At 44.7% G+C, this 25,725-nt stretch overlaps 2 protein-coding genes across 2 annotated transcripts; one reads left to right on the forward strand and one right to left on the reverse strand.

Annotated features, from left to right (window-relative positions):
* Positions 1-9,624: 9,624 nt before the first annotated feature.
* LOC139446302 (proteoglycan 4-like) lies at positions 9,625-10,185 on the forward strand. The gene has a single exon (XM_071227652.1). It carries the CDS (start codon positions 9,625-9,627, stop codon positions 10,183-10,185), a length of 561 nt encoding a protein of 186 aa, XP_071083753.1.
* A 1,507-nt stretch (positions 10,186-11,692) lies between these two features.
* LOC139446304 (mucin-19-like) lies at positions 11,693-20,430 on the reverse strand. Its single transcript, XM_071227653.1, has 3 exons — positions 20,363-20,430; positions 12,149-14,087; positions 11,693-11,704 (listed from the first exon to the last, which is right to left on the reverse strand). The coding sequence occupies exons 1-3, from the start codon at positions 20,428-20,430 to the stop codon at positions 11,693-11,695; spliced, it is 2,019 nt and encodes a 672-aa protein (XP_071083754.1).
* Positions 20,431-25,725: the final 5,295 nt, after the last annotated feature.

The following is a 25,725-nucleotide window of genomic DNA, read 5'->3' on the forward strand; positions in this document are numbered from 1 at the left end:
ATCATTGCACGGTTGGTATGTATGGACCGTTATGACGTATCCTTGCACTGTCGGTATGTATGTACCGTTATGACGTATCATTGCACTGTCGGTATGTATGGACCATTATTACGTATCATTGCACGGTCGGTATGTATGGGCCATTATTACGTATCATTGCACGGTCGGTATGTATGGACCAATATGTGTATCATTGCACGGTCGGTATATGCATGGGCCGTTATTACATATCATTGCACGGTCGTTACGCATACACCATCATTACCTATCACTGCACCATCGATATGCACGGACCATTTTTCCTTATCATTGCAATCACGACCCACTCCACGGTCTAGTGGATAGAACGTCTGCCCGGAGATCGAAAGATCGGCGGTTCAATCCCGTGGCCGCTTCATATACCCAAATATGGTATTTGTTGTTGCCCCGCCTGCATGGCGCTCGGCATTTAAGGGATAAAACAAGGACTGATGTGCTCAGAGTCAGTATAATGTGTCTGGGTGAAGTATCCATGCTAACACTGCAGCATGGTATCTCAGTGGGCTAGCATGCACTATTAAAACCGGTATAAGTCCGGACTTGTTCAAGCAGCCACACACACGCGCGAATATGCACGTCGCTTTATAAACACAATAAACTTGGATTCGACGTTAAACCTCTTTTAACCCTCAATATGTATAACCCATTATATCCTGAGGAAAACGTTATGTATAGACATTATGGTGCATCTTTGCAAGCATTATATCATTGTTTTATGAAAATACCTCCATTGCATCCTCTATTAAACGTGGCACTATTGATTGCAATGTAAATATTGACGTTATGTAAATAACGAGCTGATATATTGGCACTACACGACCTTACACACGAGTAGCATCCAGAATACAGCCAGTATCATCTGGTTATTATAAACCCGACCTTGAAATTAAACTAGTAAATGTAGGAATAAACATGCTTTCCCTCGCCTATCAATTACCGCTCAACACCACACAGTTGTGTTATATCCTAATGTAGGAATACATTGCTGCATATTGAATTAAATTTATTGTAAAACTAAAGATAGTCCTGCCATTAATGTTTGCCAAGCGGCAACCCGTCCAACTCGGCCAAGTCAAGTATCACAGAAGTATTGCCGTGAAGGCCGAGGTCGTATGATGCAACAACACAGCACCAGGACCAAAGTGATGGTGGTTAGAGAGGGAACTGCCCTGATGCTGCACAACCAGCATACCCATCTCCTGTATAAGATACACAACACTCTGGGACACCACGTAGACTAACATTTAGTCTCTGAAATCTTATATTACACAATATCCTTCTTGACTCTAAAAATAAAAAAAATTCCCTATGCTGATTTCAGATAGAGCTAGCTTGAGCTGGCTAGACTTGCTTTTGTATGCATTTCTAGATTATTATTTTTTCATAAAATAAATATATTCCACGGTGATGGTGCAGAACTAGGACACCACGCTACATCAGTAGTTTCTCCCATTGCTTTAAGGGCGGTCGGGTAGCCTAGTGGTTAAAGCGTTCGCTCGTCACGCCGAAGACCCAGGTTCGATTCCCTACATGGGTACAATGTGTGAAGCCCATTTCTGGTGTCCCCCGCCGGGATATTGCTGGAATATTGCTAATCGCGGCGTAAAACCAAACTAACTCACTCCCATTGCGTTACTGCTCTAAAAACATACTTGTCTGTTAGCACACATACTTCCCATGCGGACATTAAAGTATTGTCGTTGCCATATTCTTGTTTGTGTGTATGTTCGTTGTTTAACGCCACACTCAGCAATATTCCAGCTATATAACGGCATTCTGTAAATAATCGACTCTGAACCAGACAATCCAGTGATTGATATTCTGAGCGTCGATCCACGCAATAGGGATACGCCATGCATCAATCGAGTCAGCGTTACTGACCACCCGATCCCACTAGTTGCCTCTCATGACAAGCATAGTCGCCTTTTACGGCATGCATGGGTTGCTAAAGACCTATTCTACCCCGGATCTTCACGGGTGCCTTACTTAAACAAGTTTGAACCGTATATTTCAGTTATATCACGTCGTGTCAGCTTAATACGGGATAACTGAGATTTCCTCTATGGTGAAACCAAGGAGCGCAGAATAGCAGTAACAGACCAAGGGTCATGATCGGAAGAATCTGGGATTCGAACCCGCGACTAACCGGCCCCGAAAGAGCCATTATTCGGACTGTCTACTGATGCTATCCTCCGCCATCACATTGCTGGAGCAATTCAGCGGGTGTCGTAAGACTTTCTTGCACAGGGTAGCTATATACACATGTATGGTTTTTAATCGGTTATTAATGGCCTGAGTCCTTCTGGGTCGATGGGAAGTGTGACACATATCTCAATGGGCATGACAGCCCTTTGTCTTGCCGTCATCACATACGGAGTAACTGACTGACGTATCGTATCAACTCCCTGCATGTGCACAGCTGCATGCGAAACGTACACAAACGGCCAACTGACTCATCTAAACAAATTCCACGTGATACGTGATGTTACCTGTTCTCTTTATGTCCCCCGACCGAACACATCCAGTCATGACCCTCCGTGTTGTGGAACAGAAAATGGACAAGCATTTCGGGAGGCTCGCCGAAAACGTACAGATTTGGAACAGGTCAACACAGAATTGACGCTCTAAGATTCTAGACACCTTGAGGTTAAATAATTCTCCGTCATAGTTCTGCTCTGAAAGGCGGTAGGCGACTTGGCTAGTATTTTTTAAATAACAAGTATCGTTAATAACCAAATCACGATACACTGTACTGTACAGATGGTTAAGGAGATGAGGAACAGGAGCTGTTCTGACTATTCAAGTGATTGTATTGCACCCGATTTAATGAGGATTAAAGCTAACTCTTGTAGGGTGTGTGAGTTGTGTTCAATGTAGCCTAACAGTTAGTCCCAGAAAATAAGTCATCTTTTTAAAAATATATATTTACCGACAAAATAAGAAGTCAAATCCATAAAATGATGACAGAACAAGGCTTCATTTCCTTAAGATGAGGCAATCTTGACTTGAGTTGGATTCAGTTTTAATTTATTCTTGGATCTAGGAGGCTGACTAGGTTTAATGTTGTTCTGAACATTACATATCTCAGGGAAGGGGTAATTCGAGCGTCTTGTAGACCTCTAGGTTACTCCGTTGTTGTATTAAGTCATCCCTTGTTAGTGTTGGTTTCAGGAGATGGGGACGTCATCGTTGACCAGAAGAGTCTCGGAACCCAACACTGTCTCTTAAAGGCGGATTAGCATCTACAATCTAGACATGGCCGGCCTCCAGTACACGGATGTTTGGACTCTCTCCTACTTTAAGCTTACACGCCCCGATATAACTGTAAAAGTGTCGCCCTGAAATTACTGTTAAACTGTTCAAATCGGCTTTAAATCAAATACTAGTATATACGCTTACTGACTATTCGTGTGGATGTGTAAGGTTATTTTCAGCCCTCGTGATACTGCCTCGGTTAATATATGGTGCAGTCAATACCCACTGAACTCCCTATCCCCGCCTTGGTGTACCACAGCGTTAAAGGTGACAGAGACGTCACAATATCGGCTTACATCTCCGCTCTCATCTCTCTTTTTTATTCTCTGAGGACAGGCGTGCTCCTTTGAAAAAGTTAATTTGAAGGAACTTTAGATATAATTTAAAACTGAAACTTGTTTTATCTGCGACGTAAGAAATAAAATGGCTAGACCTCTTTTTGTTCTCTATTATGAAACTGAACTGATTTATCAGATATAATTGCTCTTGCCTCAGGCGTTCCTCCCACATAAAACTTGCACGCGTCACATGTCTAATTGATGTGCTACCCGTAGCTATGGTGACTTGCAGGTTGAGAGCTTCGGCGTGTGGGTGTGAAGCTCGATGCTTTCGTAGTAAATGATGTTTTTCACATCTTTGAGCTTTATTTTGAGCTATATTACAACGAGGGACTCCAGGGCCCACTTGCACAAAGCGATCTTAGCACTAAGACTATTGTAAGCCTATGTTAAAGTATGGGAGTTACGATCATCTTAGCGCTAAGATCGCTTTGTGCATGTGGGTCCAGGAGTGGTCCCCGTGTGGGAAGTAAAACCCCGTCTTCGGCAGGATGAGAACGATTTAACCACTAGGCCACCCACTGTCGTCTAATAACAAAAGACGGGGCTACTTTAACTATGTGCTGATTTCCAACTGTCGTCAGTCTGTCAGTATAACGCTGGTGGCGAGAGAGAAGGTGATAGTAGCACCTGCGGTCGCATCCCACGGTTTGGAGACCAACTTTGCGATGCACGTTTGAAACAACCACCCCGTGGTTGTTCGCAAGGTCACCAAAAGAAATAGAATAGATGATCAATTTAAGTTTTGTCACTTACCCATAACATTTATGACACAGTTTGATCCAAGGAGTTCCACACAAGCCCCGAACATCCTCGCTATACAGCTCAATATGGTCCACGTAGCTCCACACATGCCCCGAACATCCTCGTTATACAGCTCAATACGGTCCACGGAGTTCCATACATGCATGTGCCCTGAAGATCCTCGTTATACAGCTCAATATGGTCCACGGAGCTCAACACACTCTTGAAGATCCTCGTTATACAGCTCAATACGGTCCACGGAGTTCCATACATGTATGTGCCCTGAAGATCCTCGTTATACAGCTCAATATGGTCCGCGGAGCTCAACACACTCCTGAAGATCCTCGTTATACAGCTCAATATGGTCCACGGAGCTCAACACATGCCCTGAACATCCTCGTAATACAGCTCAATATGGTCCACGTAAATCCACACATGCCCTGACCACCCCTGCTATCCAGGTCAATATGTTTTACGTAGTTCACACATACCGTGGACATCTTCGTTATGCAACTCATGCAACCCATGACATCCCCGATAATAAGCCGCTGTGTAACTATTGTCATTGTACCCCGTTGTATCGGTTGTATCTGTACATCTGTTGTATTCACTAACTGTAGCTTCACTTGTACCGCTGCCAGATAACAACAGACTCTGATCAGGTGATTGATAGTGTGAGCATCGATCCACTATCGAACACTCAGACACACTAAATCCGAGTGAGTTGATTTTTACGCCGCCTTAATCATCATCGATCTTAACTGTCGAATGTACCAAAACGTCATATATTTCATATATTATATATACATTATTTAGCTATTCCAATCATCTTATCAAATACTGTAAAAATTTATTCTAGCGAAACAGTGTACAAATAATTCCAGACATTTAACGAAACAATGAACACATATATTCCAAACATTTAGAAAAACAATAGCGGCTCATTATGTACTTTAATGGTTAAGTTAAAAGAGGCGAGTTTATCGTGACATACTCCGTATGCATGTCTCGTGGTATCACGTCGGCAGTAACGCCCATCTATATAAAGGAACCGCTTTGATAAGGAGACGACCAGGGCATGCGACTTCACGTTTTATACGGGCATTTTCTGACATCAATTAAGATAGAACAAAAAAGTGTCATGTAATAGGCAAAGACCTTTGTAGGTGTTGAATTGGCCATTACAGCGGCGTGCTCAAGTCAACAGTAGACAAATTAGCCGGGTAATTGTTGAAGTCTCAGACAGGATGAAGTTGGGCCCCCCTACCACCACCACCACCCCCACACACATACACCTCCAATCCAAGGGGAGGGGTGGGAGTTGACCAACCTGGGGCGAATATCATTACCAACTATCTGTGTCAATGTATGTTTGTTCAATTACTGTTTCTTTTTTCGTTTCACTTATTTTTTCATTTCTTCATCTATAATTTCACGATTTCCTGTTTACCATGCGGCCAGGTAACTTACGGGTTGCGCAGTTAAAGCGTCATTGAAGGGTATTTCAGTTATGCCAAGGTTGTCAGCTTAATGTGAGAAGAAACCCTAAAGATATACGCGCGTGAAACCCACTAATATATCCGTACCTGGGGCTGACATATCAGGGACCCTAATTGGAATGGTGATTCGAGTACACAACCAGCGTATCCTGGCACTGCCAAGGGACGCAACTCCACACAGAACAATAGCTCCTTGGACCGAAAGGCCACCTGTGCCTGGGGTATGTACACGCGTATATTCTGAAAGTCCTCGCTGAACATATGGATCCTCTCGTCTGTCATACAGACACTGAAACAAATTTAGCCAATACACCCCGAGCTAGGTTACTGCAGTTTCAGGGGGATCGGGGCTCCTTTTCATTATATTGACCTAAGATAAGATAACTTCGGTATTTTTAATATTTTCATTTCAGAGACTAGATGTTAGTCTAGGGGATGCTCCTGTAGTCAATGTATCTCGTCAAGCCTCCACGGTTATGCATTAGAGTTATGCGTGCAGAGACAATGTCAGGCACACATTCAATCGACACATAGGTCGCTATTAATGTATACGTGCGTATGAAACTCCGCCTTTAACAGCCCTGCTTAATACAACCCAGCTTGGCGTAACTTTATGAAAGGGATGTCAACTCACAAACAAGAATTGCAAATACCTTCAAAGTATAATGCAACCTCATTAAAATCAGATCTTAGTTCTCGCTATCGCAAACAAAGATCTGAGGACACCCCATTACGGGTCACGTCAGAACGACCTGACCAATCCAATAGAGATTGAGTATTATGTTCTGGGTTATTTCGTTATAGCCCACTTCCGGTTTCGTTGCCCTCGTGTCTTCTGCTGAACCGATGCACCGAATGTATGAAGAGGATATATAGGTTTAACGCGTTTGACGGTATTACAGTATTATCACGTCGCACTCACCCACGAGAATCATTGTTCGAGAAAAGTCAATTTCTTCCATATATTTATCGGATTTCAATGTAATTTACAATCATGGGGTTAATATCAATATCCTATTCCTATACTTTCCTTGTCGTAACGGGGCGGTCGGGTAGCCTAGTGATTAAAGCGTTCGCTCGTCACGCTGAAGACTCGGGTTCGATTCCCGACATGGGTACAATGTGTGAAGCCCCTTTCTGGTGTCCCCCGCCGGGACTATGCTGGAATATTGCTAAAAGCGGCGTAAAACCAAACTCACTCACTCCTTGTCGTAACCGTCACTGAGCATCAACATCAGCATCTAAACGGAAATTGTTGTTAATAATCTGACGTCAAGTTTCAAATTGTACTATCCGCGAATCAAAGGCAGAGCGGTTCTGTGGGTGATCTCGAGATATATAATTTGTCGAGATAATTAGAAGGTGACGTACCATCTAAATTCAAATGATTTTCTTGTTGTATACAACCCCACTGTTCGTCTGAAGGCATGCGTCGTCAAATTGTATTGTGAATTAGTCGTGCGGAAATGCTTACTATTCAAAGTGACGATGTTACATATCAGAGGCAACCAATTCTACCCTGCCATTGCGTCACTAACAGGCTAAAGACATTCACTGAAAACCCGTATGCTTTGTGTTGCTTAATGGAGAGTCACGTGCGCTGCAATTGTCAGGAAGATTGTTCATATACGATTGTTCATATATTAAAGTGAAATAAAAACCTACATTACAAAATAAGCGTAATCTTTTTTGAATAGAAATTCTTACAAATGTGAAAATAATTCGACGAAGAAATAGACGGCTATTGGTAGACACAGCTATAACCATTGACACGACTCGTGGCGACCCCACGCTCAGGTGAGCTATTTCAATGTCGACAGCAATCACAACATCGAGACTAACATACGTAGCATTCCTACTGCAATATTTCAATGACGGTCGAGAAAAAGGGTTTTCGGTCTGGTTCCCTTGCCAATTGTAGACAGCTCTGAAGTTAATACCCACTAAAAGTGGTTATATTAAGAATGTTGTTCGTAGTATGGGTGGTTGGTTGGTTGGTTTGTTGTTTAACGCCGCACTCAGCAATATTCCAGCTATATGACGGCGGTCTGTAAATAATCGAGTCTGGACCAGACAATCAAGTGATTGATATCATGATTATCGATCCACGCAATTGGGATCAATGACATGCATCAACCAAGTCAGTGAGCCTGACCACCCGATCCCGTTAGTCGCCTTTTACGACATAGTCACCTTTTACGGCAAGCATGGGTTGCTAAAGACCTATTCTACCCCGGAATCTTCACGGGTCGTTCGTAGTATGGAGCAATAGACGTGTTTGTTTGATATGAACCGCAGACAATATGAGGTTGCCCAAAGATACAGGCGACATATTGGTGTTACAGTCGACGACGATGACAGCTATATCAACATGGGATATACATGTACTAAGTCTGTTATGGGAACGCCTCCGTGGTGTAGTGTGTAAAGCGTCTGACCGGAAAGGTTCGATCCCCGGCCGCGCCGAACCCCACAGAGGTTAAGAGATGGTACTAATTGTTACCCTGTCTGGCGCGCGCGCACACACCCACACATACACACACATAAACACACACCAACAGACACAGAGACATATACACAAACACGTGGAAGTGCAATAATCATGAAGTGGACCTTAAACCACACTTTACTTCACCGTGCGTGGTCATGTCAAGGTCAATGAATAGAACGCTAGTAAGTGAGTGAGCTTGGTTGTACGCCCCTTTAATCAATATTCCAAAAACAGCACCAAAACTGGGCTTCGCGTATAAACCCATATGAGAATCAAACCCAGGCTTTAATTGTGACAGGAGAACGCATTAACTGTGCTAGCCTACCTCACCTCCGCATAGAATATGTAATGATGAGAGGGAGGTGTTTTAGAGACTTGTCATTAACCTAACGGGCAGAATTGTAATAATAATAATAAAATGTCAACAGACAATAGACCCGTGAAGATCCGGGGTAGAATAGGTCTTCAGCAACCCATGCTTGCCGTAAAAGGCGACTATGCTTGTGGTAAGAGGCGACTAACGGATCAGGTGGCCAGGCTCGCTGATTTGGTTGATGCATGTCATCGATGTCTACTGCTTGGGTCGATGCTCATGATGTCAACCACTGGATTGTCTGGTCAAGGAACGATTATTTATAGACCGTCGTCATAAAGCTGGAATATTGCTGAGTGCGGTGTTAAACAAAAAAAAACAAACCAAAAAACCCAAACAAACAAATCATGCATGTGAAAAAGCGATGTTAGTGCCAGTCTATGTTAAAGAACCAGAGATGACGCTCACATCGCTTTGTGGACGGACTCTCTGTGAATACAGTATATGTACAGCTTTGACAGCCATGTAACATTTCACAGCTGTAGACGACAGCTGCTGAATGGTGAACCTACTAGGTAAAGACATGTTGGAATGAGTGAGTAAATATGCTTTTACGCCGCTTTAAGCAATATGAGAGCAATATCCCGTCGGGAAACTCCAGAAATAGGCTTCACACAATGTATCCGTTAGGAGGGGACCTACAGCCTGACGAGTGGACGCTATACGTCAACTATGCCACCCGACTGAAGATAACCCGACATACTGGTACCCACATACAGGTATGTGGGGGAGGAAGCGCGTGGGGGGTATTGAAAGCGTTCTTTGTCGATCCATCCCGATCCACAAAGCCAGCGACAGTTGTAAGTCTATGTTAAAGGATAGAACTACGATGGTCTTAGCGTTACGGACGCTTTGTAAATTGCCCAACTCAACCAGCAACCCAGCATGATTGCGACCAAGCAGCCCAGCATGATTGCGACCACGCAACCTAACATGATTGCAACTAAACAACCCAGCATGATTGCGACCAAGCAGCCCTGCATGATTGCGACCAAGCAGCCCTGCATGATTGCGACCAAGCAACCCAGCATGATTGTGACCAAGCAGCCCAGCATGATTGCGACCAAGCAGCCCAGCATGATTGCGACCAAGCCACCCAGCATGATTGCGACCAGGCAACCCAGCATGATTGCGACCACGCAACCTAACATGATTGCGACCCAGCAACCCAACATGATTGCGACCAAGCAGCCCAGCATGATTGCGACCACGCAACCTAACATGATTGCGACCCAGCAACCCAACATGATTGCGACCAAGCAGCCCAGCATGATTGCGACCACGCAACCTAACATGATTGCGACCCAGCAACCCAACATGATTGCGACCAAGCAGCCCAGCATGATTGCGACCACGCAACCTAACATGACTGCAACTAAACAACCCAACATGATTGCGACCAAGCAACTCAGCATGATTGCGCGTTTTGTGTTTGAAACCAGCTGACCGTCGCTTGACAACAAACCCCCAAAGCCATATGAACCAAAACCGTTTGTTTTTAGTAAATATTGTCCCTGTCACAACCGTTGATTAATAAATCATTTTCTGACCTATATAATATAATTGGCAGTGGAGAGGTCTACTTCAGATGCACAGTCCAGCAATTACATAACGACAAATAACCCAAATGAAAACCCAATAGGTACTTAATAATTCAATTCAGTCTCGTCACATCCACCCCACTAGTGGGGCTCAAAGGCCAGATACCGTCAAAGTTGAGTGCCCGTCAAGTGGGGTCCAATCCTTGCGTTTTACACGCTCAAGCTAAACAGTAAGATGCAATCGGCACGTGAGAGAATTCGACTAGACGGGATTTGTGTCGTTTGAGTGGCTGTCTGGCCGGCTGATTTAGAGTTGCGGGTATGGTAGGGTAATAGTCTTGTAAGGGGCAAATCTAACACATCTACACACGCGTAGCTCCTAAATCTCACCTTGAGATTATCTGGAAGCGCTTTGATGAGGACACTCGTGTTTTATACGTTAGACAGGCAGGACTTTTGATGGAGCGGGATACATACTGATGATCATATGGACATAAATATATGTACGATGAATGTTTTTTTAACGTTTTTATTTATATGGACAGACGTTTTAATGTTCATAGCTGAAGTTAGCCCATTCTTTCAATGCCTTTACTTGAGACTCTATACAGAAAGCCCATGCGCTGGTGTCACGTTACGTGGTATTAAGTGGGTCCTAACGAGTGAATGAGTGAGAGTGAGTGAGCTTTTACGACCGTTTATGCCATATGCGGGTTAACCTGAAAATAAAGTCACAAGAATATGCGATCCTGTTGATCAATGGGAATCGTAGTAGCGGGGAACGTGCATAAGTAGTGCTGCTTTAATCCCATATATTCATATAATATTTAATATGCGTATGATTTCAGAATTGGGGAATCGAACCAAGATCAGCGGCGTGACGAGATTATGCTTCAACTTCTAGACCACAGACCCCGCCTCTTGTAAACGGTCTACTAATGGCTTTGTCCTTGAGTATTTTTTCCAAGGCTGTCCGTCAGCTCTGAAGACGTGCGGGTAGATATAAAAACTGACAGAAGTGAAACGGCCGCAGAGGGCTACCCAGGTGTGTCGTGTTGCTTGAGGTCAGAGTTCAGGGGTCACATTCTCCAGTCGACATGGTCACTTGTCATGGAACCATTAGTGAAGGATAATCGGTCATACGTGCTTGTCCGAACGATGAAGTCACAAATAGGGCCACAAAACAGTGTCAAGTGTCAGGCCATGTCATATACTGCCGGGAAAACGTTAAAGCCAGAAGCAAAATATTGAAATTTTGGCGTCCATGTTTTGAATAATAGATCTACCACTGATGTACGGGACATAGCTGACATATTTTGTTGGTTTTCTAAATGTGACAGGCCAGTGAGGGGGGTGGGGGGAAGAGGCGTTACAGAGTGTTCTCAGCAACAGCGACCATCTGCATCACGCCATCACTCAATAGCCTGGAACACACCATCAATAGAGTGCATTGACATTCCGTGTCCTTGCACATTCCGTGTAGTACCTTCTAGCACTCCTGCAGGACCCACCAATACCTTTGTAGTACTCACCAATACCCCTGTAAGACCCACCAATACCCCTGTAAGACCCACCGATACCCCTGTAAGACTCACCGATACCCCTGTAAGACCCACCAATACCCCTGTAAGACTCACCAATACCCCTGTAAGACTCACCGATACCCCTGTAAGACTCACCAATACCCCTGTAAGACTCACCGATACCCCTGTAAGACTCACCAATACCCCTGTAAGACTCACCGATACCCCTGTAAGACTCACCGATACCCCTGTAAGACCCACCAATACCCCTGTAAGACTCACCAATACCCCTGTAAGACTCACCGATACCCCTGTAAGACTCACCAATACCCCTATAAGACTCACCGATACCCCTGTAAGACTCACCAATACCCCTGTAAGACTCACCGATACCCCTGTAAGACTCACCGATACCCCTGTAAGACCCACCAATACCCCTGTAAGACTCACCAATACCCCTGTAAGACCCACCGATACCCCTGTAAGACTCACCGATACCCCTGTAAGACCCAACAATACCCCTGTAAGACTCACCAATACCCCTGTAAGACTCACCGATACCCCTGTAAGACTCACCGATACCCCTGTAAGACCCACCAATACCCCTGTAAGACCCACCAATACCCCTGTAAGACTCACCGATACCCCTGTAAGATTCACCGATACCCCTGTAAGACTCACCAATACCCCTGTAAGACCCACCGATACCCCTGTAAGACTCACCAATACCCCTGTAAGACCCACCAATACCCCTGTAAGACTCACCGATACCCCTGTAAGACTCACCAATACCCCTGTAAGACCCGCCAATACCCCTGTAAGACTCACTGATACCCCTGTAAGACTCACCAATACCCCTGTAAGACTCACCGATACCCCTGTAAGACCCACCAATACCCCTGTAAGACTCACCGATACCCCTGTAAGACCCACTGATACGCTTGTAAGACCCACCAATACCCCTGTAAGACCCACCGATACCCCTGTAAGACCCACTGATACGCTTGTAAGACCCACCAATACCCCTGTAAGACTCACCAATACCCCTGTAAGACTCACCGATACCCCTGTAAGACCCACCAATACCCCTGTAAGACCCACTGATACGCTTGTAAGACCCACCAATACCCCTGTAAGACCCACTGATACGCTTGTAAGACCCACCAATACCCCTGTAAGACCCACCGATACCCCTGTAAGACTCACCGATACCCCTGTAAGACTCACCGATACCCCTGTAAGACTCACCAATACCCCTGTAAGACTCACCGATACCCCTGTAAGACCCACCGATACCCCTGTAAGACCCACCAATACCCCTGTAAGACTCACCGATACCCCTGTAAGACCCACTGATACGCTTGTAAGACCCACCAATACCCCTGTAAGACCCACCAATACCCCTGTAAGACTCACCAATACCCCTGTAAGACCCACCGATACCCCTGTAAGACCCACTGATACGCTTGTAAGACCCACCGATACCCCTGTAAGACCCACCGATACCCCTGTAAGACCCACCGATACCCCTGTAAGACTCACCAATACCCCTGTAAGACCCACCAATACCCCTGTAAGACCCACCGATACCCCTGTAAGACTCACTGATACCCCTGTAAGACTCACCAATACCCTTGTAAGACTCACCAATACCCTTGTAAGACTCACCGATACCCCTGTAAGACTCACCGATACCCCTGTAAGACTCACCGATACCCCTGTAAGACCTACCGATACGCTTGTAAGACCCACCAATACCCCTGTAAGACCCACCAATACCCCTGTAAGACTCACCAATACCCCTGTAAGACTCACCGATACCCCTGTAAGACCCACCAATACCCCTGTAAGACCCACTGATACGCTTGTAAGACCCACCGATACCCCTGTAAGACCCACTGATACGCTTGTAAGACTCACCAATACCCCTGTAAGACCCATTGATACGCTTGTAAGATTCACCGATACGCTTGTAAGACCCACCGATACGCTTGTAAGACCCACCGATACGCTTGTAAGATTCACCGATACGCTTGTAAGACCCACCGATACGCTTGTAAGACCCACCGATACGCTTGTAAGATTCACCGATACGCTTGTAAGACCCACCGATACGCTTGTAAGACCCACCGATACGCTTGTAAGATTCACCGATACGCTTGTAAGACCCACCGATACGCTTGTAAGATTCACCGATACGCTTGTAAGACCCACCGATACGCTTGTAAGACCCACCGATACGCTTGTAAGATTCACCGATACGCTTGTAAGACCCACCGATACGCTTGTAAGATTCACCAATACCAATACCCAATGCCTTACAGATCCTATATGGCACCCTAGCAGTATACCACAACACCCTATCAGTACACCACAACACCCTTGCAGTACATCACAACACACTTGCAGTACACCACAACACACTTGCAGTACACCACAACACCCTTCAGTACACCACAACACACTTCAGTACACCAAAACACCCTTCAGTACACCACAACACCCTTCAGTACACCACAACACACTTGCAGTACACCACAACACACTTCAGTACACCACAACACACTTGCAGTACACCACAACACCCTTCAGTACACCACAACACCCTTCAGTACACCACAACACACTTGCAGTACACCACAACACACTTGCAGTACACCACAACACACTTGCAGTACACCACAACACACTTCAGTACACCACAACACCCTTCAGTACACCACAACACCCTTCAGTACACCACAACACACTTGCAGTACACCACAACACACTTGCAGTACACCACAACACCCTTCAGTACACCACAACACCCTTCAGTACACCACAACACACTCGCAGTACACCACAACACCCTTCAGTACACCACAACACCCTTCAGTACACCACAACACACTTGCAGTACACCACAACACACTTGCAGTACACCACAACACCCTTCAGTACACCACAACACCCTTCAATACACCACAACACACTTGCAGTACACCACAACACACTTGCAGTACACCACAACACACTTGCAGTACACCACAACACCCTTCAGTACACCACAACACCCTTCAGTACACCACAACACACTTGCAGTACATCACAACACCCTTCAGTACACCACAACACACTTGCAGTACACCACAACACACTTGCAGTATACCACAACACCCTAGCAGTACACCACAACACCCTAGCAGTACACCACAACACACTTGCAGTATACCACAACACCCTAGCAGTACACCACAACACCCTAGCAGTATACCACAACACCCTAATAGTACACCACAACACACTTGCAGTACACCACAACACACTTGCAGTATACCACAACACCCTAGCAGTACACCACAACACCCTAGCAGTACACCACAACACACTTGCAGTATACCACAACACCCTAGCAGTACACCACAACACCCTAGCAGTATACCACAACACCCTAGCAGTACACCACAACACCCTAGCAGTACACCACAACACACTTGCAGTATACCACAACACCCTAGCAGTATACCACAACACCCTTCAGGACATCACAACACCCTAGCAGTACACCACAACACACTTGCAGTATACCACAACACCCTAGCAGTACACCACAACACCCTAGCAGTATACCACAACACCCTAACAGTACACCACAACACCCTAGCAGTATACCACAACACACTTGCAGTACACCACAACACACTTGCAGTACACCACAACACACTTGCAGTACACCACAACACCCTTCAGTACACCACAACACCCTTCAGTACACCACAACACACTTGCAGTACATCACAACACCCTTCAGTACACCACAACACACTTGCAGTACACCACAACACACTTGCAGTATACCACAACACCCTAGCAGTACACCACAACACCCTAGCAGTACACCACAACACACTTGCAGTATACCACAACACCCTAGCAGTACACCACAACACCCTAGCAGTATACCACAACACCCTAATAGTACACCACAACACACTTGCAGTACACCACAACACACTTGCAGTATACCACAACACCCTAGCAGTACACCACAACACCCTTCAGTACACCACAACACCCTTGCAGTATACCACAACACACTTGCAGTATACCACAACACCCTAGCAGTACACCACAACACACTTGCAGTATACAACAACACCCTAGCAGTACACCACAACACCCTAGCAGTACACCACAACACACTTGCAGTACACCACAACACCCTAGCAGTACACCACAACACCCTTGCAGTACACCACAACACCCGAACAGTACACCACAACACCCTAGCAGTACACCACAACACCCTTGCAGTACACCACAACACACCTGCAGTACACCACAACACCCTAGCAGTACACCACAACACCCTAGCAGTACACCACAACACACTTGCAGTACACCACAACACCCTAACAGTACACCACAACACCCTAGCAGTATACCACAACACCCTTGCAGTACACCACAACACCCTAACAGTACACCACAACACACTTGCAGTACACCACAACACCCTAGCAGTACACCACAACACCCTTGCAGTACACCACAACACCCTAACAGTACACCACAACACCCTAGCAGTACACCACAACACCCTTGCAGTACACCACAACACACCTGCAGTACACCACAACACCCTAGCAGTACACCACAACACCCTAGCAGTACACCACAACACACTTGCAGTACACCACAACACCCTAACAGTACACCACAACACCCTAGCAGTATACCACAACACCCTTGCAGTACACCACAACTCACTTGCAGTACACCACAACACACTGCAGAACATGTAACACTAGTGGAGTATCCCTGTGATACTCCCAATGGACCTCCCTGTACGCACAACATGCGAGACCAGACCATGCGCTTGGTGGTCTTTTGGTTAACCTATCAACTGCAACAGATAACATTGCATTGTGGGAACATCTGTTTGGAATTCGCTGTTAAGGTGTAGTGGTCTATATATCTCTTATATCGCCATGGATCCTGAATACTGTCTTCATGGCGCTGATATTGATGATACGTGGGGACAATTCAAGATTTATGACTTGAAACTGAACGTTCCGACTATTGTGAAGCCATTAGGGCATTTTGTCCGACATTGCTCGCATGGGTTCTCACAGTAAGTTTCACATTAAGCCTACTTTCTCCAGCAATGATCACAGCACAGTCATAAGCCCTGGTTTCAATATTGATGACAACGTTTTTTTTCACCGTCAAAAGGAGGGCATAGTGACATACATGCTGTTGTTGTCAGTGAGCAACCAGCTCAGGTTCTCAGACAATTAACCCGAAGATACCTTATTGGGCTTGTCAGCATCATGGCATCCCTGTTTTGTGGTATGCTATTGACAATAATGCTACGTGGTGTTCATGAGTGACGTAATCAACAAAACACTGCATATTGGACACTATTGGAATGGGCGCGTGCAGGTGCATGTTAAAAGGCACGTAGACCTTTGTTTATTTTTTTAATATATTTACATCTGGCCTTGTAAAGTTCCCTAGATCCTGCAGTGTTCAGGAAATATTGACCCAAGGTTCCTACGGGGCTGAATATTTGTTTGGTGCAGCTACGTATTCCTGTGACTGAGGGAAGATTGGTGAGTATCTTTACAGGACCATATAGATGCTGCTGACAAAGATACACCCATGTCGAGGGGCGTTTAATGCATCAGATACCACGTCGATTTCCCTCAAACAGACAACGAAATTCAATCGTCTGCGTAATCTCCACTCAGTATCCGAACTCCCACTGTCGCCACAGAAGTCAATCTTCGCACTCAATCTCCCCACAGAAGTCAATCTTCGTGCTCATTGTCCCCACAGAAGTCAATCTTCGCACTCAATCTCCCCGCAGAAGTCAATCTTCGTACTCAATCTCCCCACAGAAGTCAATCTTTGCGCTCATTCTCCCCACAGAAGTCAATCTTCGTGCTCATTCTCCCCACAGAAGTAAATCTTCGCACTCAATCTCCCCACAGAAGTCAATCTTCGTACTCAATCTCCCCACAGAAGTCAATCTTCGCGCTCATTCTCCCCACAGAAGTCAATCTTCGTACTCAATCTCCCCACAGAAGTCAATCTTCGTGCTCATTCTCCCCACAGAAGTCAATCTTCGTGCTCATTCTCCCCACAGAAGTCAATCTTCGTACTCAATCTCCCCACAGAAGTCAATCTTCGTGCTCATTCTCCCCACAGCAGTCAATCTTCGTGCTCATTCTCCCCACAGTAGCCAATCCTCCCACTCAATCTCCACACAGTAGCCAATCCTCCCACTCAATCTCCCTGCAGTAGCCAATCTTCCTACTCAATCTCCCCCAAGTAGCCAATCTTCCCATTGAAGCTCCCAACAGTAGCCAATCTTCCCGTTCAATCTCCACCCCGTAGCCAATCTTCCCATTCAGTTCCCTTTACAAACTGGAATCAAACTCAATCTCCCCAGTACGTACTGAAATATAACTGGTTCAGTTTTATCTACTACTGCCTGACCCTTAATGTGTGATTATTATCACTACAATAACTCGCGTTTGTAGGAGTAGAACAGGTGGACCTATATTACCTATATCTTGATGGGGAAGAGGTTTCCTGTCCACGTTACTCCTCCTGCTCGTCATGAACATTGATAAAGATCTGACTAGTCGGATAGTAGTTATTGAACGGCTGACGTTTATGGCAGCGAAAATCTCTATTTCAATCTGCAACTTACTTTTCACTTTTACCCTCCCATACCTGCACGTGCTCATGTCCTACAATAGCTGTTCCGTCAACTTACATTACAGAAATTAAGGTGTGCGATCTTATTCTCAGATATGCAGTGGGGGAACAAACCTACAAAACGGTTCTTTCAGAAGCAATTTTCTCAAGAGTGTTTTTTTTGCTACCCCCAAATTATATTCAAATACAGCAAACGGCTTGTTGAGGTTGAAAGTACGTGTTGATGACTAGTGTCTGTTGACTCTCTCCAGCTTCTGTCTGCCTCATCGAGCGACGGTCCGATACCGTCGGGCCTCCATGTAGGTAAACGCATACCTATGTGGGATGTGCGCGGGGTGTGTAATTGTGCTAATTATGCCGAGGAATTCAAGGCTACACCAGTAAGTATAGACAGCCTACAAGTAGGTCAAAACCCTAGATTAAAAACGAAAACTTTTGTAAACACTGAACTGGAAGAGTGGTGTTTGCGCAGAGCTCTCGTCGTGTGATACGTCGGCAATTACATCCCTCACATTTTTGTGTCGCATTAGTTTTTCCAACTCTGTCAATCTGTTGACTGAGATTGATTCACGAATGCAATTGTTTTATTTTTTTCAGTGTGAAATAAAAACAAGTTTGATATCCCCTGCAGGTGTGCTGTTCATTGCCGGACGAGTGATATCTGTAAAATAGTGGTGTATTTATATGTTTCTGTCTCATCCATAGAGTAGATGCATTAGTAGAACCGGGCCATAGTGTATGTATTTCCCCTCGCCCTCCGCACTGCCACCAGGGCCTACTCTGTGTACTTCCACTGGCCCTCCACACTGACACCAGGGTCTACTCTGTGCCCTTCTACTCGCCCTCCACACTGACACCAGGGTCTACTCTATGTACATCTACTTGCCGTCCACACTGACACCAGGGCCTACTCTATGTACATCTACTCGCCCTCCACACTGACACCAGGGTCTACTCTATGTACATCTACTTGCCGTCCACACTGACACCAGGGCCTACTCTATGTACATCTACTCGCCCTCCACACTGACACCAGGGTCTACCCTATGTACATCTACTCGCCCTCCACACTGACACCAGGGTCTACCCTATGTACATCTACTCGCCCTCCACACTGACACCAGGGTCTACCCTATGTACATCTACTCGCCCTCCACACTGACACCAGGGTCTACCCTATGTACATCTACTCGCCCTCCACACTGACACCAGGGCCTACTCTATGTACATCTACTTGCCGTCCACACTGACACCAGGGCCTACTCTGTGTACATCTACTCGCCCTCCACACTGACACCAGGGCCTACTCTGTGTACATTCACTCGCGACTAACGAGATCGGGTGGTCAGGCTCACTGACTTGGTTGATGCATGTCATCGTATTTAAATTTCATGGATCGATGCTCATGATGTCAATCACTGGATTGTCAGATCCAGATTCGAATATATACAGACCGCCGTCATATAGATGGAACATTGCGGTGTAAACAACAAACAAACAAACAAAACGCACATTCTATAGACTACCACGCACATTCAACACACTACCACGCACATTCAACACACTACATCGCAACACACTACCACGCACATCCAACACACTACCACGCACATTCAACACACTACCACGCACATCCAACACACTACCACGCACATTCAACACACTACCACGTACATTCAACACACTACCACGCACATTCAACACACTACCACGCACATTCAACACACTACCACGCACATTCAACACACTACCACGCACATCCAGGTTACTATACATTGACATGACGGCATCGTGTCTTTATACACTGACCAGTAGAGACAAGTAAAATTACAATACAACCAAACATACCTGTGCCACTTGTTGGTGAAGATCAGTGGGAAATATGAAGCAAATGTAACATCATAGTATGGATCCATCCTCTATAATCCACTGTTGTTTATCTTCATTATAATATGATAAATACTCTGGACCAAATTGCTACGTTTCGAGGCCGACTCGAATGCTACGACGCTAAATTTTCAACCAATGAAATTACATTTATGTGCGAGTGGAATTCTGCGGGAAGTTACTGATAGATGGAATTGATGTGACGACGTCACTTCACAAAGGAGCCGTGGAAACAACACTGTCCAGGATATTTATCCTACTAGAAATAGAGATATAATACACTGGACAATCGAGGATGATATGGATCATATGTGTTGGAAAATATCCCCTGCAAGCAAGACGCTCGTTTCTCCGTGAATGCTTGAATTTTAATATCCCGGACGTATGGGTTTTATGTTACACGTACTTTCAATGTAAACAGTAAATATATTAAGGCCAAGGGTTGAAACATATTTAACATAATTTTGGAAGTGGAATTGCTTTTACGAGTGTTGATGGTAGCTGCACTTGAATGTTTCATGCGTCAATATGACAGATGTTCTTAAGCTAATCAGATACCTGGAACCACATCTCACGCACACGTGAAATTCCAAAACACCGAAAAAAGAATTTGTTTTAATAAATGCGTGTGATCTCATAAGCTTCGCGATACACACTCCAGTGTATGCATAATTAAGACGGGAATGAGACGCTGGAGTAGCTAGAATAACAAGAATTTATTTTTAGTAAACGTAAACATTAATATCACCCGATTTATTGACAACGGGTCAAACCCTTTCCAAATGCGTACAATCTGTAAGAGAGTATGCCCTTCGCGGGACGGTCAGGAATCTGTAGCAATATGTATTGATGTATGCCCAGACAGCCCTCACATACAGCCGTGCTGTATTTAATTGACGTTTTCAAGAGCAAATGTTAATATTTACATTGTCATAATGTCGTTTCCTTGGAGAGCATTAGTTAAAACATCTTAAATAAACCTCAATCCGTTTAGAAGTGGGATGCAAGTTAATAGAGACCTACCGGTTAGATCGCAACAGGTGCGGGAAAACGCATTGATAATTTACACAAATATTACACTACAAATACCATACATAATGTCTTTAATACAAACACTCTTTAACTTAGCTGTTGCTAAGAATCTACATCTCCCACCGTCTTGCTGTATGTTGTCTACAGCACCTCTGTAACACACCTGGTCTACTGCGGTACAAATAGCGACGCGGAACAGTATCACGAGGTCTTCTGTCACTCTTCTGTGAAGGAGGGACAAAAACACATGTGCATTTTTGCCTCCGACGTAGAAGAGTTGACGGTGAGTCGCACAAGAACTGGTACGTATTGTGACGGGCGCCCTCCACCTAGCTTGAAACCTTTACATGCTATTCGTGTACTGCCTGTTCTATTTGGGCTTGCGTTGTTGTACTTTATATGATTAATTTGCTCTTGTTGTACAAAGAAGGGGAAGTAAGCGTAATATTTCTCGATCAAACACAACCTTTGTGTAGTAAACTACGGCTAAAGAAGCTTACAATCTCGAGCCCCGGGGCAGAATGCAACCGACAGTTGAAGGTAGGTTTCGGGCTATTAAAGCGAATTGACTAGCAGTAGTGGTAAATGGTGAAAAGGGTACATTATATAAAGATTAATAAAGGGAACTGTTAGCATCGCAATGGGATACGTAACGCTTGAGGGGAACGTGTTTCTGAGCTAATATACCAACACCGGCCAAAGTATACTTGGAGATTATTGGAGGTTCCTGGGCCCGTCGGTTACACTAACACCACACCCGTGTGGTCCACAACATCGTCGACAGTAAATATACATCCCCGAGTTTGTTGGGTGAAAACACTGATTTTGGAAAGATGAAATCATTTCAGCATTTAATAATGTTAAATTAGTATGGATAGATTGTGAAAATATTTAATTAATATATGTGTATTATGACCCACCATCCCGGATCCACATGGAACACGATATCTAATTAATTAGGTACCTTAAATATACTACTCAAAAGAAGTTAAGGAACACTCATTCTTTCATATTGCTATCGTTGATCTGTCATGGCATGACCAGTGAGTTACTTGATGCGAAACGCTTGACAGATCAGCTATAATTATATGAAAGAATCGGTTGGTCCTTAACTTCTTTTGAGTAGCATACATTACACAGTTAGGATAAACTTTGAAAAGGTAAGATTAATCTCTTGATGTCAGGACAACAGGAGCAGAATGTACCAATATATTCAATATAAATGTTATCGTAAAATGCTGTAATACTTTGCGTACAGATAAAATAGCTTACGATTAAGTGAGTAAATTATCAATATCGCTTGTGGACATATTACCGTAATACCCCAGTGGGGAATACCACCACCAAGAATGCACACCACGCATACAGAACCCGTGTGCAGATTATAACCTTGATCTGTGGCGTGACGGCAGAACGCTTTAAAGTGGGGACAGTAAAGACTAACATCTAGTCGCAGAAATGAAGTCATGAATAAAGCCCAATTGAAACTCTATAAGGAAGCCGCCAAGTATTAAGGAACCCTCTTGTCTCTTAATTCCCTCATCCTGGACCTGACAATCGGATGAGGGGTAAATGGAAAGACGCTGAGTGAGTGAGTGAGTGAGCGAGTAAGTGTGAGTAATAGTTTTATCTTCGACAAAAAAAACAAAAAACGAACAACCCCCGAACACTTAAACTTCCAATATAAAACATTAATTCGTAATAAAAGGGTCAGACATTACTGAGAGGGGAAGTAGGTCACGAGCAGTTTAATGGTCTGAAGCTTTGCTCAGTGTTTGTTTGAAGCCAGTATTATAAATGCAGAAAGATGATTGGGGATGATTTATTGTTTCATCTCGGCCGTTTCCCTGTGATTGTTAGGGAGCCGCGTGGAGCGTGACGTGGTTTAAAGGACACGACCAGCTCTCACCGGCAATCACGGATGGATCGTATCACAGCTCAGGTATTCGCCTAGGTCTGGAGAATTTTGATTGGTCTGTAAATCATTTCTGTCAGCGGAGCGCTGCTTTTATGTTTTTATGATTATTGTTGTGTGAATAGAACAGTTACAGTTTACGTAAGATATGACCCTGTTGAAATAATGTCGCGACCATTACAGAGAGGATGTGTAAACGTGACAGCCATATGACTTTCTAACTATTCTCAGGGTTGACCCCTGGCCAGATTGTTTTGAGCATTACTGCACAGTCACACTTGTCATGTTTTCAGACGTGCACTGTCCCATATAAGAAACTTCCCAGCACAATACACATGCACTGTCCAACAGAAGGACTTCTCAACACATAAGACGAGCACTGTCCTACAGAAGGACTTCCCAGCACATAAGACGCACGCTGTCCTACAGAAGGACTTGCAAACGCAAAAGACGGGCACTTTCCTACAGAAGGACTTGCAAACGCAAAAGACGGGCACTGTCCTACAGAAGGACTTGTAAACACTTTAGACGTGCACTGTCCTACAGAAAGACTTCCCAGCACATTAGACATGCACTATCCAACAGAAGGACTTCCTAGCACATCAGACGCACATTGTCCTACAGAAGGACTTGCAAACACATTAGACGCGCACTGTACAATAAAAGGACTTCCAAGCACATTAGATGCACGCTGTCCTAAAGAAGGACTTCCCAGCCGCCGCACTCAGCAATATTCCAGCCATATGACGTCGGTCTGTAAATAATCGAGTCTGGACCAGACAATCCAGTGATTATCTTGAGCATCGATCCACGCAATTGGGGTCGATGACATGTATCAACCAATTCAGCGAGCCTGACCACCCGATCCCGTTAGCCGCATCTTACGACAAACATAGTCGCCTTTTACGGCAAGCATGGGTTGCTGTACCCCGAATCTTCACGGGTCCCTACAGAAGGACTTCCAAGCACATTACACACACACTGTCCTACAGAAGGTCTTCTCAACACATCAGACGCACACTGTCCTACAGAAGGTCTTCCCAACACATTACACACACTGTCTAACAGAAGGAATTGTCAACACATCGGACGCACACTGTCCTACATAAGGATTTGTCAACACATCGGACGCACACTGTCCTACAGAAGGACTTCCCAGCACGTTAAACATGCACTGTCCTACAGAAGGATTTGTCAACACATCGGACGCACACTGTCCTACAGAAGGATTTGTCAACACATCGGACGCACACTGTCCTATAGAAGGACTTGCCAACACATCAGAAGCGCACTGTCCTACAGAAAGAATTGTCAAAACCACAGATGTCATTTAAAAGAACTTGAAGGGCAGTCGACTCATAACAATATACATGTATATCAGATCAGTTGGCTGAGACCATGTATTCGTCCGTCGTCTTCATCAGGCTGTTTCAGTTAAATCGTTTGTCCATGTACTTGTCGATGCATATGTAGTTAATATATCTGAAATAACTAACCAATAACAATTAAGTATGTTGTTACCAGATACAAAGCTGGCATGCCACTGTTTGTTGACGCAGTTTGTTGACTGAACATGTTATATGCATCGCATTCTCAATTCAACATTTTACCTTCAAGACTGTTTTATCGGGTGGTCACCCCCTTAAGAACGCGCCACATGTGCTACAAGGCAGATGCAGTGTTAGAAGCAAGGAGCGCATCTCGCGTCAAACTCTAAAGTAGGGCAGTGTAATTAAAGAGAGTTGGAATCTTACAGACAGTTACTGACACTCAACACTTAAATACTCCTAAAATGTTACAAAGGACTTGGGAGACATTAATACATCTATTTGGATAAAGAGGCAAGTGTGGTGGGTTGCTGCCTCGTTAGTTTATGGAAAGCCACTTAAGTGGAGGTTGTTGCCAGGAACATTTGAGTGACGGTTACTGTAAGGAACATTGAGGTGAAGGTTGTTGCCAGGAACATTTGAGTGACGGTTACTGTAAGGAATATTGAGGTAAAGGTTGTTGCCAGGGACATTTTAGTGACGGTGTTCCTCACAGTAACCGTCACTCAAATGTTCCTGGAAACAACCATCACCTGATGTTCCTCACAGTAACCGTCACTCAAATGTTCCTGGCAACAACCTTCACCTCAATATTCCTTACAGTAACCGTCACTCAAGGAACATCAGGTATAGTTCAGATTAGGTAAAGAAAGCAGTATGTGACGTCATGAATAATAGATTACGTCATATATTTTTCTTTGCAATAAAGTACTTTGACGTCATATGGCTTCAATTCACCAATCAGCATTGAGGAAAATTGCACATGATTTTTGCCAATGCCGGAAAGTTATAACACTCCATTATTCTACCCTTATGTGTAATTTAAAGAG

This window comes from Haliotis cracherodii, unplaced genomic scaffold, assembly GCF_022045235.1.
Source record: "Haliotis cracherodii isolate W230 unplaced genomic scaffold, xgHalCrac1.p SCAF_6, whole genome shotgun sequence".
NCBI lineage: Eukaryota > Metazoa > Mollusca > Gastropoda > Lepetellida > Haliotidae > Haliotis > Haliotis cracherodii.

What these genes read in the sequence shown, in the direction of transcription:
- LOC139446302 (XM_071227652.1), top strand. Translation starts at nt 9,625, where the DNA reads ATGATTGCGACCAAGCAGCCCAGCATGATTGCGACCACGCAACCTAAC.
- LOC139446304 (XM_071227653.1), bottom strand. Translation starts at nt 20,430, where the DNA reads ATGGATCCATACTATGATGTTACATTTGCTTCATATTTCCCACTGATC. An exon ending in TTCACCAACAAGTGGCACAG is followed by an intron (nt 14,088 to 20,362) that starts GTATGTTTGGTT and finishes GAATCTTACAAG; the next exon opens with CGTATCGGTGGGTCTTACAA.